Here is a 16,234-nt window from a genome sequence, read left to right as displayed (position 1 = left end):
AAGGCAAAGATAAACAGCTGGGACTACATCAAATGAAAGAGCTTCTGCACAGCAAAAGAGACAATAACAAAAACAAAGAGAAACCTCACCAACTGGGAGAACATTTTTGCACACAACACTAATGATAAAGGACTGATCACAAAAATCTGCAAAGAGCTGATGAGACTCAACACAAAGAAAATAATCCAGTCAAAAAATGGGCAGAAGAGCTAAAAAGAAACTTCTCTGAAGAGGAAATGCAAATGGCCAACAGGCATATGAAAAAATGTTCAACATCACTTGTCATCAGGGAAATGCAAATCAAAACTACCATGAGATACCATCTCACACCAGTGACAATGGCACATATTAAAAAAACTAGCAACAACAAATGTTGGCGAGGATGTGGAGAAAAAGGAACTCTCCTGCACTGCTGGTGGGAGTGCAAACTGGTCCAACCACTACGGAGAGCTGTGTGGAGATTTCTGGACCTACTAAACATAGAGCTTCCATATGATCCAGCAATTCCACTCCTAGGTATTTACCCAAAGGACACAGAAACATCAATACCAAAGAGCACCTGCACCCCTATGTTTATAGCAGCACTGTTTACAATAGCTAAGCTTTGGAAACAGCCCAAATGCCCAAAAATAGATGCCTGGGTCAAGAAGATGTGGTACATATACACCATGGAATATTACTCAGCATTCAAAAAAGATAAACACATGCAATTTGCAGCACCATGGATGGCGCTGGAAGGGATCATGCTCAGTGAAATAAGCCAAAAAGAAAAAGAAAAATACCGGATGGTCTCACTCATAGCAGGAATCTAGAAAACTTAAATAAGGGATCAGGAAAATGAATAACTATAAGAAAGTGAAAATCAAAATCAACAAAAAACTATGAACCAGAGACACTTTTTGGGGGTGGGGGCCGGGAGGGGAGGGATTGGGGTCAGAATGGGGCATGTGCAGTTGTATGGGGAATATAAAAATAAAATTTATTATTTAAAAAAAATAAATAAATAAAAAATAAAAATGAATGAATCTGGAAAAAAATAAATAAAAGTGCTGCAATAAACATTGTTGATTATAAAAATAAAATAAAAGGGAAAATACAGATTATGTCATAATAACTCAATAATATAAATGTTGGTCACCCATGAGAGACATCTAACTTTATTTAAGTATTTTAATCTAGCAATGCAAATTTTCATTCTCTTGAAAAAATTGAAGGAAAAAATGGGTTAAAATGTGGCAAGGAGAGCCTCCCTGGTGGCGCAGGGGTTAAGCACAGCACTGTGGGGCTATCCACAGCCTCTGCAGCATGACTTTGATCCCTGGCCAGCCAGGGAGATACCCACATGGCGCAGCAGACATCTCCTGTCTCACCCACTGCTCCCCTCAGTCTCTGAGGTTTGCCTGTTCTGTTCCCCACTCTGTGTCTGGTAAATCCTCTCCAAAAAAAAAAAAAAAAAAAGGTGAAGAGGCAATTCAAGAGACAGCTGACACCATTAAGAAAGCCAACATAGGAATAATGAACTTCCCAGTAAAGGAGGAGACATGGGGAAGCACAAAGGGTCTGTATGGGGGAGTAGTAGAGGAAAACATCCTACACCCAGGAAAGGAATTAAATACTCCACTCCATGAAACTAAATGAACACCTGATTAGCTACATTAACAAGATCTACAAAAAGACACAGCAAAGTGAAACTAGCAAGAGTTAAACAACTATGAAAAGAATATTTAACGTGGCTAGGGAGGCAGGGGGGAGCGGGGGAGCAGGAAGCTTACAAAAGTACTCCCATCGGGCTTACATTAGACTTCTCAGCAGAAACCTACTGGCAAGAGGAAAATGGAATGATGTATTCAAACTACTCAATGATTAAAAACTTCCAGCCAGGAATATTATACCCTGCAATACTCTCTTTCAGATTCATTTGAGAAGTAAATACCTCTAAGGCAAACAAAAGCTGAAGGAATATGCAAACAACTGATTTCCCCTACAAGAAATGTTTCAGGGAGCACAAATATCTAAATCTCTGTGAAGAAAAAACACAAAAACTAAATAAGGATACAAACAGCAAGAATCAAAAAAAATGAAATATAAAATAGCAATAGTAAATGCTCACATACCAACAATTGCATTACTTATAGAGACAAAACCAGTTAATTGAAAGGTTAAGAACAGCTATTTGGATCAGGGTGGGGGGCCAGGGAACCATCTTTCTGCTTTCTCCGGTGGATCAATCTGTGCTCCAATATAAATACAGATTTAAACAGAATGGTTAGAAAACAACCATAGGAGAAAAAGGGACCCAGTGAAAAGGCAGTGACAGCCGTACTTACATTTTAACTTCCAGTTGTAAAAAGCAATCAAAAGACAGGGTGGACATTATATAATGATCAAGGAATCAATATATAAGGACAACATAAAACACATCTAAATCTATATGGATAGATAGACACCAAAGAAGGAGTACTGAAGTATATAAGTCAACTGTTAACAAACTTCGCAACAAAAATTGGTCACAACACAACAGAGGTAGGGGAATTCAACATCCCACTTACAGTAGTGAACAGATAAATGAGACAAAAAACATCAACAAGGAAACAATAGCCTAAAGTAAGTAATTAGACCAGATTGGCCTATTAGGCATTTATAGCATCAAAAAAATCTGAGTATACCTCCTTCAAATGTGCACGTGGAACCTTCTCCAGGAGAGAACACATATCGAATCACAAAATAAATGTCAATGAAATCATGAAGATTGAAATCATATCAGTTGAAATCCTACCAGATCACAATGGTATCAAAATAAAAATCAAACACAAAAACAGGGAAAAAAACTCCAACATGTGGACACTGAAAAACACACTACTGGACCGTGATGAGGTTAACGAAGAAACCAAAATAGATATTTAAAAGTATGAAAGCAAAGACACTATGTATCAGAACCTTTGGGATACAACAAAAGCTGTACTAAGAGGAAAAGTGTGTAGAAACACAGGTTTACAACAAGAAACAAGAAGATCTCTTATAAATATTTTAACATTTCAGATTGAGAAATAGAAATAGAACAAATTAAACAAAACTCAGTAGAAAGAATAAAAATTAGAGCAAAATAAATGAAGTAGAACTCTAAACTATAAGGGCAAAGATGAATGAAAACAAAAACTAGTTCTTTGAAAATATAAAATAGAGAAAACTAGACTTAGATCACTGAGAAATAAAGGGGGAGAAAACTATTAAACAGAATCCAAAAAGAAAGAAACGTTACAACAAACACATGAGAACTACAGAGGATCAAAGAGACAATTATGAACGTCTTTATGAAAAACAGTATAGAGGTAGGGCCTCCCCTGGTGGCGCAGCGGTTGAGCGCTGGGCTGTGAAGCTGCCCAGCTGCCCGCAGCCTCTGCAGTGCCGGTTTGATTCCCGCCCGCCTGGCGAGGGTCCCACATGGCCCACAGACCTTTCCTGCCGCACCCGCTGCTCCCCTCAGCAGTGTATTTTGTCAGTCTGCCTGTTCTGTTCCCCGCTCTGGCTCTGGTGAATTCTCTCACCCTCCCGCACTGCTGACTGCACACAGTGCTTGTATAAATAAAGAATAAATCTTTAAAAAAAAAAACAGTATAGAGGTTGCTCAAGTTATTAAAAACATATATACCATAAGACCCCACAATTGCATTCCTAAGTATAGACCCACGGAATACAAAAATACAAAAACATTTGAAAGGCTATATGCACTCCTATGATCACTGCAGCATTATTTACAATAACCACATTATGGCAAAACCTAAGTGTTAAATGACAGAGGAGTGGATTAAAAGATGTACTGTATATAAACAATAGAATATTATACATCTATAAAAAAAGATGAACTCGTACCATTTGTGACAACATGAATGTGACTGGAGGGGATGATTCTAAGTGAAATAAGTCAAAAGGAAAAAGACAAATACTGGATGAATTCATACATGTGCAATATAGAGAAACAAAACAAAGGAACTGATAGTATATCCCAATAAAGGGTTAGGATGAATCTATTGAGTTTTAATTTTTTATAAAAATTAACTTCTTTAGATTTGGTCAAAATATATTTTCAATTGAAGGCCTCCCCAGTGGCGCAGCGGTTGAGCGCTGGGTTGCGAACCTGCCCGCAGCCTCTGCGGCACCGGTTTGATCCCCGGCTGCTCCCCAACCACTGGAGGAGGGTCCCACATGGCACGCAGACCTCTCCTGCCGCCCGCTGCTCCCCTCAGCAGTGTCCTTCGGTCCTTCTGCCTGCTCTGCTCCCCGCTCTGGCTCTGGTGAATTCTCTCACCCTCCCGCGCTTCTGACTGTACCCAGTGCATGTATAAACAAACAAACAAAACAAACAAACAAATAAATAAATAAAACATGCCTCTATAAAAAAATATATTTTTTTTAATTGAGTACAATAGCTTTACAGTCTTGTTCATGATGTTTGGGGTAGTACAGGATCTCTCTCTTCAGGTATAATCAGCATAGTAAGTTTTTTTTTGTTTGTTTATTTTGTTTTTTGGGTTTTTTACATTTTTTTTGTTTTTTTTAATAATTTTTTTTTAGATTCCCCATACATTTGCAATCCCCTTATTTTGATGCCAATCACTCCCCTCCCTGAACCCCAGCCCCCATAGAGTGTCTCTGGTTCATAGTTTTTTGTTGATTTTGATTTTCACTTTCTTATATTCATTTTCCTGGTCCCTTATTTAAGTTTTCTAGATTCCTGCTAAGACTGAGGCCATCCGGTATTTTTCTTTTTCTTTCTGGCTTATTTTGCTGAGTATGATCCCTTCCAGCGCCATCCATGTTGCTGCAAATTGCATGTGTTTATCTTTTTTGAATGCTGAGTAATATTCCATGGTGTATATGTACCCCGTCTTCTTGACCCAGGCATCTATTTTTGGGCATTTGGGTTGTTTCCAGAGCTTAGCTATTGTAAACAGTGCTGCTATAAACATGGGGGTGCAGGTGCTCTTTGGAATTGATGTTTCTGTGTCCTTTGGGTAAATACCTAGGAGTGGAATTGCTGGATCATATGGAAGCTCTATGTTTAGTAGGTCCAGAAATCTCCACATAGCTCTCCATAATGGTTGGACCAGTTTGCACTTCCACCAGCAGTGCAGGAGAGTTCCTTTTTCTCTACAACCTCACCAACATTTGTTGTTGCTAGTTTTTTTAATATGTGCCATTCTCACTGGTGTGAGATGGTATCTCACGGTAGGTTTGATTTGCATTTCCCTGATTACAAGTGATGTTGAACATTTTTTCATATGCCTGTTGGCCATTTGCATTTCCTCCTCAGAGAAGTTTCTTTTTAGCTCTTCTGCCCATTTTTTGACTGGGTTATTTTCTTTGTTGTTGTTGAGTCTCATCAGCTCTTTGCAGATTTTTGTGATCAGTCCTTTATCATTAGTGTTGTGTGCAAAAATGTTCTCCCAGTTGATGGGGTTTCTCTTTGTTTTTGTTATTGTCTCTTTTGCTGTGCAGAAGCTCTTTAATTGGATGGAGTCCCAGCTGTTGATCTTTGCCTTCACTATCACTGCTTTGGGTGATGTGTCTGTAAAGATGTCTTTGAGGTGCATGTCACGTAGTGTTTCGCCTATATTTCCTTCTATGTATTTTATGGTTTCAGGTCTTATGTCTAGTTCTTTAATCCATTTTGAGTTGATTTTTGTGTATGGTGTGAGGTAGTGGTCAAGCTTCATTCTTTTGCATGTAGCGACCCAGTTTTCCCAGCACCATTTATTGAACTTTCTTTGCTCCAATGCATAGTCTTTGCCCCTTTGTCAAAGATTAGTTGACCATAAATCTGTGGGTTTATTTCTGGATTTTCTATTCATTCCATTGGTCTGTGTGTCTGTTCTTGTTCCAATACCATGCAGTTTTGATGATTATGGCTTTGTAGTATAGTTTGAAGTCTGGGAGTGTGATGCCTCCATTCCCTTCTTTTTTTTTCAGGAGAACTTTGGCTATTCGGGGTTTTTGGTGATTCCATATGAATTTCATCGATAATTGTTCTATTTCTTTGAAGAATGACATTGAAATTTTGATTGGAATAGCATTGAATCTGTATATTGCTTTTGGAAGGATGGCCATTTTAATAATGTTTATTCTTCCAATCCATGAGCAGGGGATGTCTTTTCATTTCTTTGTGTCTTCTTCTATTTCTTTTAACAGTGTTTTATAGTTTTCTTTGTATAGGACCTTTATCTCTTTTGTTAGATTTATTCCCAAGTATTTGTTTTTTTTTTTTTGTTTTGATAATAAAAGGGATGGTTTTTTTGATTTCTTCTTCTTCAGATTTATTGTTTGTGTATAGGAAGGCTACTGACTTTTGTATGTTGATTTTGTATCCTGCCCCTTTAGTGAACTGATTGATGAGTTGAATTAGTTTTTCTGTAGAGCTTTTGGGGTTCTCTGTGTATATTATCATATCATCTGCAAATAGTGACAGTTTGACTTCTTCTTTTCCTATTTGGATTCCTTGTATGTCTTTCTCTTGTCTTACTGCTCTGGCTAGGACTTCCAGTACTATATTGAAAAGCAAAGGTGAGAGTGGACATCCTTGTCTTGTTCCAGATCTTAATGGAATTGCTTTCAGGTTTTCCCCATTGAGAATGATACTGGCTGTTGGCTTGTCATAGATGGCCTTTATGATCTTGAGGTATGTTCCTTGTATCCCAAGAATTTCAAGGGCTTTTATCATGAATGGGTGTTGCACTTTGTCAAAAGCTTTCTTAGCATATATGGATATTATCATATGGTTTTTATATTTCTTTTTGTTGATGTGTTCGATTACGTTGATTGATTTTTGGATGTTGAACCATCCTTGTGTCCCTGCATGAATCCTACTTGGTCGTGGTGAATTATCTTATGGATACATTGTTGGATTCTGATAGCTAAAATTTTATTGAGGATTTTTGCATCAGTGTTCATTAGGGAGGTTGGCCTGTAGTTTTCCTTTTTTGTGTTGTCCTTGTTCGGTTTTAGTATTAGTGTAATGTTGGCTTCATAGAACGTGTTTGGTATTGTCCCTTCCTTCTCAATTTTTTGTGGAAGGTTTGTGAAGGATAGGCACTAATTCGTCTCTGAATGTTTGGTAGAATTCATTTGTAAATCCATCAGGTCCTGGGCTTTTGTTTTTGGGGAGGTTTTGATTACCACTTCATTCGCTGCTTGTAATTGGTCTGTTTAGGTGTTCTATTTCTTCTTTATCTAGCTTTGGGTGATTGTAGAGTTGTAGGAATTTGTCCATCTCCTCTAGATTGTTGAACTTGTTTCCATATAACTGTTCATAGTAGTTACTGATTATTCTTTTGATTTCTACTGTGTCCGTTGTTATTTCTCCTCTTTCATTAATGATCCTGTTTATTTGTGCTTTCTCCCTTTTCCTTTGGAGCCTGGCTAGGGGTTTGTCTATTTTATTGATTTTTCGAAGAACCAGCCTCTTGGTTTCATTGATCTTTTGGATTTTTTTTTTAGTTCAATTTCATTTATTTCTGCTTTGGTTTTATTATTTCTTTTCTTCTACTGGATTTGGGGTTTTTTGTGTTCTTTTTCTAGATCTTTGAGCTTCGAGTTTAGGTTGTTTCTTTGAGTTTTTCTTGTGTTCTTTTTTTTTTTTTTATATAGAGGCATGTTTTTTTATTTATTATTTATTTGTTTGTTTGTTTTGTTTATACATGCACGGGTACAGACAGAAGCGCGGGAGGGTGAGAGAATTCACCAGAGCCAGAGTGGGGAGAGAGAGGCAGGAAAGGACTGAGTACACTGCTGAGGGAGCAGCGGGTGGCAGGAGAGGTCTGCGCACCATGTGGGATCCTCCTCCGGTGGCCGGGAGCAGCCGGGGATCGAACCGGCGCCGCAGAGGCCGCAGGCAGCTTCGCAACCCAGCGCTCAACCGCTGCGCCACCGGGAGGCCTCTTTCTTGTTTCTTGATGTGAGCTTCTATTGCTATATATTTTCCTCTTATTACTGCTTTTGCTGTATCCCATACATTTAGGAAATTGGTGTCCTCATTGTCATTCAATTCAAAGAATTTTTTTTTAATTTTATAGAGGCATGTTTATTCATTTATTTATTTGTTTGTTTTGTTTATACATGCACTGGGGACAGTCAGAAGCAAGGGAGAGTGAGAGAATTCACCACAGCCAGAGAGGGGAGCAGAGCAGGCAGAAGGACCAAAGGACACTGCTGAGGGGAGCAGCGAGCCGTAGGAGAGGTCTGCGCGCCATGTGGGACCCTCCTCTGGTGGCTGGGGAGCAGCCGGGGATCAAACCGGCACCGCAGAGGCTGCGGGCAGGTTCGCAACCCAGCACTCAACCGCTGAGACACTGGGGAGGCCCCCAAAGAATTTTTTAATTTCTTCTTTGATCTCCTCATTAGTCCAGTGGTCTCCAGTAGTGTGGGTTTTCAATCTCCATGAGGTAGGAGAGTTCCTTGCCTTCTTTTTATGTTTATTTCTAGTTTGATGCCTTATGGTCAGAAAAGATGGTTGGTAGGATTTCAATCTTGGTGTATCTGTTGATGTTTGTCTTGTGTCCCAGTATTTGATCGATCCTGGAGAATGATCCGTGTACACTTGAGAAAAATGTGTACTCCGTTTTTTTGGGGTTTAGTGTTCTATAGATGTCTGTTAAGCCCAAACGCTCTAGTTCCTTATGTAGAGCTTTAGTGTCTTTACTTATTTTTTTTGTCTCGTTGATCTATCCATTGTTTATAGTGGTGTGTTGAAGTCTCCCACTACGTATGTGTTTTCTCTGGTGTCTGTTTTCAGAGATGACAACAGTTGTCTGATATATTTTGGTGCTCCTTCGTTTGGTGAGTATATGTTACTGAGTGTTATTTCTTCTTGAAGTATTGTCCCCTTGATCATAATGTAGTGACCATTGGGGTCTGTCATTATCTTTTTGAGTTTGAAATCTGTTTTATCTGATATAAGGACGCTGTTCTGCTATCTTTTTTGGTCCATTTGCATGTAGGATTGTTTTCCATCCTTTAACTTTGAGTGTCTTTTCATCTTTTGTGGCTAAATGTGTTTCCTGGAGACAGCAAAAGGTTGGATTTTGTTTCTTAATCAAGCCTGCGACTCTGAGTCTTTTTATTGAAGTTTAGTCCATTTACATTTAGAGTTAATATTGATATGTTAGCATCAGTATTTGCCATTATGTTTGTCTTTCCTTTGATTTATTTATTATTCTTTTAATAACTTTTTTTTTGCCTTCTTTTGTTGTTATTCGTCCCTCTGAGGTTCTGGCTTAGGATTCCTGTAGTATTTTGTGGAGTGGGGGGTTTAGTCGTAATGAAATTCCAGAGTTTCTGTTTGGCTGGGAAGGTCCTTATTCTTTCTTCATAGAGGAAGGAGAGCTTTGCGGGATAGAGTATTCTTGGTTGGCATCTGTTTTCTTGGAGTCTGTTGACTATGTCCCTCCACTCTCTCCTTGCCCGTAGTGTTTCTTCAGAGAAGTCTGATGTCAGCCAGATTGGTTTTCCTTTGACTGTTATCTGTTTCTTCCCTCTTGTCAGCTTCATTATTTTTTCCTTGTCCTGGAATCTTGGGAGCTTTACTATTATGTGTCTTGCCATATTTTTTCCTTTCGTCGTGGAAGTTTGGTGTTCTTCTTGCTTCTTGTATATCATTTTCAGCTCCTTCTTCACGTTTGGGAAGTTCTCTTCAATTATCTCCTTGAATATTTTTTCTGTTCCTACATCTCTCTCTTCTCCTTCTTGTATTCCTATAATTCTTATATTTCCTTTCCTCATGGAGTCAGATAGTTCCCGAAGTCTTTCTTCGGTCTTTTTCCTTCTTACTTCTCTTTCCTTTTCTCTTTTGGTTCTTTTTATTTCTGTGTCTTCAAGAGTGGTTATTCGTTCTTCCATTTCATCTATTCTGCTTTCATTGCTTTTCCCGGAGTTCTTTAGTGCCTCCATTAATTCTTTGATCTCCTGCATTCTTTTACTTCCTCTTTAGGGACTCAATTTCATTCTTCTGATTGTTGATTATTTTTCCCTTATCATTGTTTTCCTTTATGAGTTCTGTCATTTTTTTAATCATGGCAATTTTAAATTCTCTTTCTGGAAGGCTCAGAAGTTCTTCCAAGTTACTGTCATTGCAGTCTAGGGGGCGGTTTTCTTTTTGTGCTGTGCTTTTTTCCTGAGGAGTTGCTAGGTTGTGTGTGGTTCTTCTACTCCACTCCTGTCTTGCTAATTTGCCATATGCATGGGGACACTCTGTTGCTGGGACTGGCCAGCATCTTGGGTGAACTTCTCCGCTCCCCTCTGGCTCCTCCGGGAGCCATCTGTCGGTTTCAAGCAGTCTTTACTGAAGAAAGGTCCCTATTCTATGGGGTGTTGGTGATTTTTTTCTGGTCACTAGGTGGCGCCAGAGATCTCTCCTAGTGTCCTTGGGGAGATGTTTTTTTCACCCCGTGGGATGGGGAACAGAGTGGGAGTGGTGGGGAAAGCCTCAACGGCTTTGGGGTGCTGTGTCTGCCTTTGCCCCACCGTCGTGGGGAATCCACACCCCGAATTTCATGCCCCGAGTCTTAGTTCCAAAGCCCTCAGGTCCAGGACGCAGGCTGTAGCCCAGTTCAGTGTTCGCAGAAATGGCACCTTTTGCACCCCGCTCCCATGTCCGGGTGCCTGGTATCTGATTACTCAGTGAGGGATATTCACCTCAATGAGGGCCCCTGCATGTCTCCCCACAAGCCTAGGTTGCCGGCGCAGGGACCTGGGCAGCAGTGATCCGCATTTGCTTTTCAAGCAAGCCACTTTCCCGCACAAGCTTACCGGCTGGCCTGGGGCTGTGTGCAGGTCTCCGGGAGTCTTTGTTTTTCTCTAATGGTGGCTCTAGCCATTTGCTCACCTCTGCTGCGAATCCTGCAGGGTTCTCCACAGCTCCAGGTCACCGGGTGTGGTGGCTGAAATAGTTCCTTTCTACTCACAGTCCTGGCTTGCTGTGTAGTTTGTTCTTGTTAGTATTTTTTTTTTGTTTTTTCCTCCTTTCTGTTGGTCAGAGAGTGCCACTTTGTGGGTGGGGGAGGGTAGCAGGGTTCTGAGCTTTCCTCCCTTCTAGTCCTCTTTTATGGCAACTTTCTTCTTCGGGTAGTTTGCTGGAGTCATCCGTTTATCTTCCGTGTCCCAGTTCTCACTGGGACCTGCCGCTTTTCCTCCCTATTAACTTTTTTTTAATGGGAGATCTTACTCGCAGCATTTCCTTGCCGCCATGTTGATCTGCCTCCTTAGCATAGTAAGTTTTTACATAGCAAAGTAGTTTCAAGCTTTTCTAAGATTTATAATAATTTGAATTTTGAGAATTTTATTGAGAGAAAATTCTATTGCAATCTATGAAGCTTCGAGAGCAATAGAAAAATTTATAATAGAAATCTTTCAAGTTGAATCTTCCAAGCTGACACAAACTACATTTTATACGTTGACATTTTATTAAATTTTACAGTGAAAAAATAGACAGAGGATCCAAACAGACCTTTTTCCAAGGAAGGCATAAAGATGGCCAATAGCTGCATGAAAAGATGCTTGTATCCCAAATGTCAGGGAATGTAAACCGAAACCACAAGCTGCCCCATCAGACCTGTTAGAAAAACTGTGTAGCCCCTCATCTGTGACTTCACTCTGTGCAGTGGCATGGAAATATACTGAGAATATCATATCCACTATCATTATAGTAATAGTATGATCTTTCCATTTTATTGTATTGTTTAACCTCTTAATTCATCTTATTTATAATATTTAACATAGCTATATATGTTTAGGGAAAATATGGTTTATATATGCTAGCTACAATCTGAATTCTAGGTGTCAACAGGGCATACTAGGATGTCTCTCCTGCAGAGAAGTGGGAGAGCACTAAAATGAAAAAGACAAGAGACACATCTAGTGCTGGCAAAAAAAAAAATGTGGAGAAAAGGGGACACACCTGCACTGTGGTTGGAAATGTGTATAACCACTAATGGAGGTCCCACAAAAATTAAAATAAAGCAGCCATATGAAGCAGCAACTCCCCATCTGGGTATTTATCCAAAGAAAAAGAAAACACTGATTCAGAAATATATGTTCACCTATGCTCATCACACCTCATACACAATGTGAATAAACTAAGGTTCAAATGATGGATGGGTGGATACTGGAAATAGGATGTGTGTCTATGTGTGTGTGTTTGTATAATGGAAAACCCTCAAACAATTTTTAAAAGATGAAAGACAACACGGATGGACATGTAGGGAATAATACCAGGGAAAATAAGCCAAATATAAAAAGACAAATAACCTATGAGTTCACTCACATGGAAATCTAAAAGCAACTAAGACACAGTGAAAGAAAGATGGTCACAGGTGGAGTGATCCTGGGGTTGTGGTGAGATGCGTGAGGGGTCAGGAGGCTACACCCTAACAGTAAACTTGCTGTGATTCAGTGATTACTTCACAAGAATATGAATGTACATCACTAAGGTGTATTCCTGAAATACTACAATACTTCATGTCATTTATTAGTCAATATAAAAACTGCAAAACATTGTATATTAACACACATAATACATACATAATGTAGAAATAAATTTTTGCTCAAAAATTCCAGGTCAGGTTATTAGAGCAAGCATTGTTTTGGGAAATGTCTTAAAATTTAGAAGAGTTAAGTACTTTAAAACACACATTGTATCACTTACAATGATAGATTTTGAATACATGTAAGTCCTAGTGCAGAAGATTGCTTAAGGGCATCACAGTTCCTCTTTCTAAACACGTGCATTTTGAAAATACATGATAAATGTTAAAAAAATTATGATGTTATAATTTATCATAAGGTATGTGATTACATATATTTCCCTTTATTTCTCAACATAACTGTTTACTAAGATGAATGAATGAACACATGCTCTATTCCATTTCAAAGCAAATGGCAACGTATTATGGGTTTACATTACATACAAGAAAACTCCACATTCGTCACACTCTGAAAACCTTCCTAAATGCTCTAGTGACGTCCTTGTTCCGCAGGCTGTAGATGAGGGGGTTGAGCATGGGTGTTATGATGGTGTAGATCACAGAGACCACTTCTTCCTCTACAGGGGATTGGTAGGACTTTGGCAGAAGGTACTTGATGGTGGCAGCCCCATAGAAGAGGAACACCACAGTTATGTGAGAAGAGCAAGTAGCCAAGGTTTTCCTGAGAGCCTGGCCTGTTCCCATGCCCAGAACAGTGGATAGTATGCTTCCATACGAGCCCAGAATGGCTGAGATGGGAGGTAGGAGAAAAATTACAGCAGTGACATAAACACCCTTTTCGTACTGAGAAGTGTCAGCACAGACCACTTTCAGGAGTGCTGGGATCTCACAGAAGAAATGATGGATTTCCCTGGAGGCACAGAAAGGGAGTGACAGAGTATACACCACATGGATCAAGGCATTGAAGAATGCACCCAGCCAGGTCACAAGCACCAAGAGCAGACAGATCTTGGGACGCATGAGGATGGGGTAACGCAGAGGCTGGCAGATGGCCACATAGCGATCATAAGCCATGACCGCCAGCAGAAGGTACTCTGAGCCACCAAGGGTGGTGAAGAGAAACATTTGGAAGCTACATGCAATGAAGGAGATGCGGTAGTCCCCAGACAGAAAGTCCACTGCCATTTTGGGGACAAATGTGCAGATGTAGAGTAGATCCATGAGGGACAGCTGGCTGAGCAGAAAGTACATGGGGGTGTGGAGAAGAGGGTCAGCCCAGATGAGGATGATTATTATGGTGTTGCCCAACAGGGCCACCAGGAGATCCAGAACCATGAGTGTGAAGAGGACCCAGGGCACTGGGGTGCCGTGGAACAGATCCAAGAGGATGAAATCACTGTCTGAGGTCTGGTTGCTCAGCCATGCCATGCTTATGCTCCTGTTTGGCAATTTGCAAATTTTTTTAAAAACATACTTCACAGTCTATAATAAAATTGACCAAATAAAATCATACACTGCTTTCTGATATCTCAAATTCATTTATATCCAAACGTATCATCTTGTTCTTTCAGGAAAACAATATATGTGCCTTTCACTAACAGTCTTAGAGACCACACAAGACTCTACCACATGCAGAGAAGCTCTTGTGTGCTATGTTTGGGTCAGGTGCTTAGTCCTCTTTCTTATCGATAGGATGGAGCATGTACGGACAAGGTGCACAAACTTCAAAGTGAGAATAAAGGCAACCTATTATCAGTTACTTCTTTTCCACAATGACTTCCAATTAACTCCAGAAATCTCACGTCTTGGAAAAGGGAAATAATTTTTTTCTCTGTGGATTCATTTTACAAACACATAATTAAATAGGACTTTTGCTTGAAGCTGCACAGTTACAGTGCGTTTTACAGATCCAGTCCAAGAAGCAAGCTGCCTGGGGAGGAGAGTACGGAGGACTCAAGCGTGCAGACCTGGACACAGTGACTCTGGGAAGGAAGAGGGTCCGAGGGCAGCAGCTGACATAGAGACATGCCTGGCAGGAGCAGACTGCACTTGGGAAATGCGCTTCTGCGGAAAGCAGAGTGCACTCACTGCTCTGCAGATGGGAGCACAGCAGCAACTACAGGGCTAGAAATCTCCAGGGATTTCCCCTCTCCTTTCTTTTCTTTCCTGCTTGGATTTGTTCCAACTTGAGCCTAAAGCAACTTCTGAAGTGACAAGGACAGGGGAAAGCACTTTCCTGAGAGTATCTTGGGCTTCAATTCTGTGTGGATGAAAATATTCAGGTTGTTATAGTGACAAGCTACTTTTTTTCCTAGAAAGGATGTAAAATAAAGAATTTTCATATATTTTAAGTCATAATGAGAAAACAAAAAAGCTTCATATTAAGATCATATCATTGAATCACTGAGTGCTGAAAGCCGCTATTGCAGGTGGCATCAGTGCTGTTCAACAACATCCAAAGCCCCTTGTGAGGTGCCACATAACTGAATTCACAAAACTCTAACACACAGGACAGGAATGACACCTGCTGTCCCTGCCCACATACGCAGCGCCCACAGAGAGATGAAATGGAGGTAGCGGTGTGCAATCGTGTGGACTAAGTTGGGGAATCTATACATGAACAACCCACAATCCCCACACAGAATTTGGTAGATTTGATGTTATTTTACATAAAATAGTATGTATTCTATTTCAATAAATAAGGGTATGCAAGGTGTTTTAAAAATTGAATACCTTTTAGAGATTAAATAAACCAGACAAAGTGGAGAGTGTTCCAAGGTCCTTCATTACCACACCACATACAAAATTCACCTCTTTCCTCAACCTTTACATTCCCAGGGAAATGAACAGCATACAGTGAGAATTAAAAGAGAACCGTATAGTCTGCCACCCCACAAAGACATTCATGGAGCCTGAAATTTTCCCTATTTCTAAGAACACAGGGCAGTCACTAGCTTCTCAGCTTCCAGAGAGAGCTAAGGAATGATTCTTTTTGATCAACTAATTTTGTACCGATGTATTAAAATGAACTTTATAAGGAACTTTAACATGCCACTTTTTCTAAATACACTTTATTGGCCTCCAAAAACACCAACAGATTATTTCCAAAAGAGGTTCCTGATTAATGTATATGAGGCCCATCAATGCAAAGTGGTAAAATACATCATGCAAGTTTGGATTTTGATGTTTACTGAAAATATGGTTCACATGGGCCTCCCTGGTGGTGCAACGGGTTAAGCACAGTGCTGTGAAGCTGTCCGCAGCCTCTACAGCACCAGTTCAATTCCCAGCCGGCCAGGGAAATGCCCACATGGTGTGGCAGACCTCTCCTCTCGTGCCCGCTGCTCCCCTCAGCAGTGCTTTTGATCAATCTGCCTGTTCTGCTCCCTGTTCTGTCTCTGGTGTATATGCTCACCCTCCCGTGCCTCTGGCCTGTACCCCAGCTCTTGTATAAAAATAAATAAATCTTAACAAAAAAAAAAATATGGTACACATTAGAAGAGGGACACACAGAGGCAGATATAGATGCATCTATGTATGTGTGCATGTGTACAGAGTCCCATGAAATACTACCAATGAGAAAAATTAACTGGTAGTGAACTCAATTACATCCTGAAAAATGATCTTTTTTAACTGAGGCAGGTGAGTAACAATGAAACCAACAAGCAGTGTGTGTTTAGAGAATATCACGGGGAAAGCTCATACAATTTTACTTACGTGCATCATGTTAAGTGCCTTCAGTGTTCAAAAAGTCTTTCAGATAA

The 16,234-nt window shown here is 40.1% G+C and overlaps 2 protein-coding genes across 2 annotated transcripts in view; both read right to left on the bottom strand.

Annotated features, from left to right (window-relative positions):
* LOC119236022 (olfactory receptor 2T27-like) overlaps positions 1–16,234 on the bottom strand; it is a 292,093-nt gene that overhangs the window by 208,895 nt on the left and 66,964 nt on the right. The gene's annotated exons all lie outside the window — the stretch shown is intronic.
* LOC119236928 (olfactory receptor 2T27-like) lies at positions 12,972–13,898 on the bottom strand. Its single transcript, XM_037500859.1, has one exon. It carries the CDS (start codon positions 13,896–13,898, stop codon positions 12,972–12,974), a length of 927 nt encoding a protein of 308 aa, XP_037356756.1.

This window comes from Talpa occidentalis, unplaced genomic scaffold (genome assembly GCF_014898055.3).
Source record: "Talpa occidentalis isolate TD23 unplaced genomic scaffold, MPIMG_talOcc4v2.1 talOcc4.9, whole genome shotgun sequence".
In the NCBI taxonomy this organism is placed as follows: Eukaryota; Metazoa; Chordata; class Mammalia; order Eulipotyphla; family Talpidae; genus Talpa; species Talpa occidentalis.
Note: the sequence above shows the minus strand (reverse complement) of the source record. Positions and strands in the feature narration are given on the sequence as shown.

What these genes read in the sequence shown, in the direction of transcription:
- LOC119236928 (XM_037500859.1), bottom strand. Translation starts at nt 13,898, where the DNA reads ATGGCATGGCTGAGCAACCAGACCTCAGACAGTGATTTCATCCTCTTG.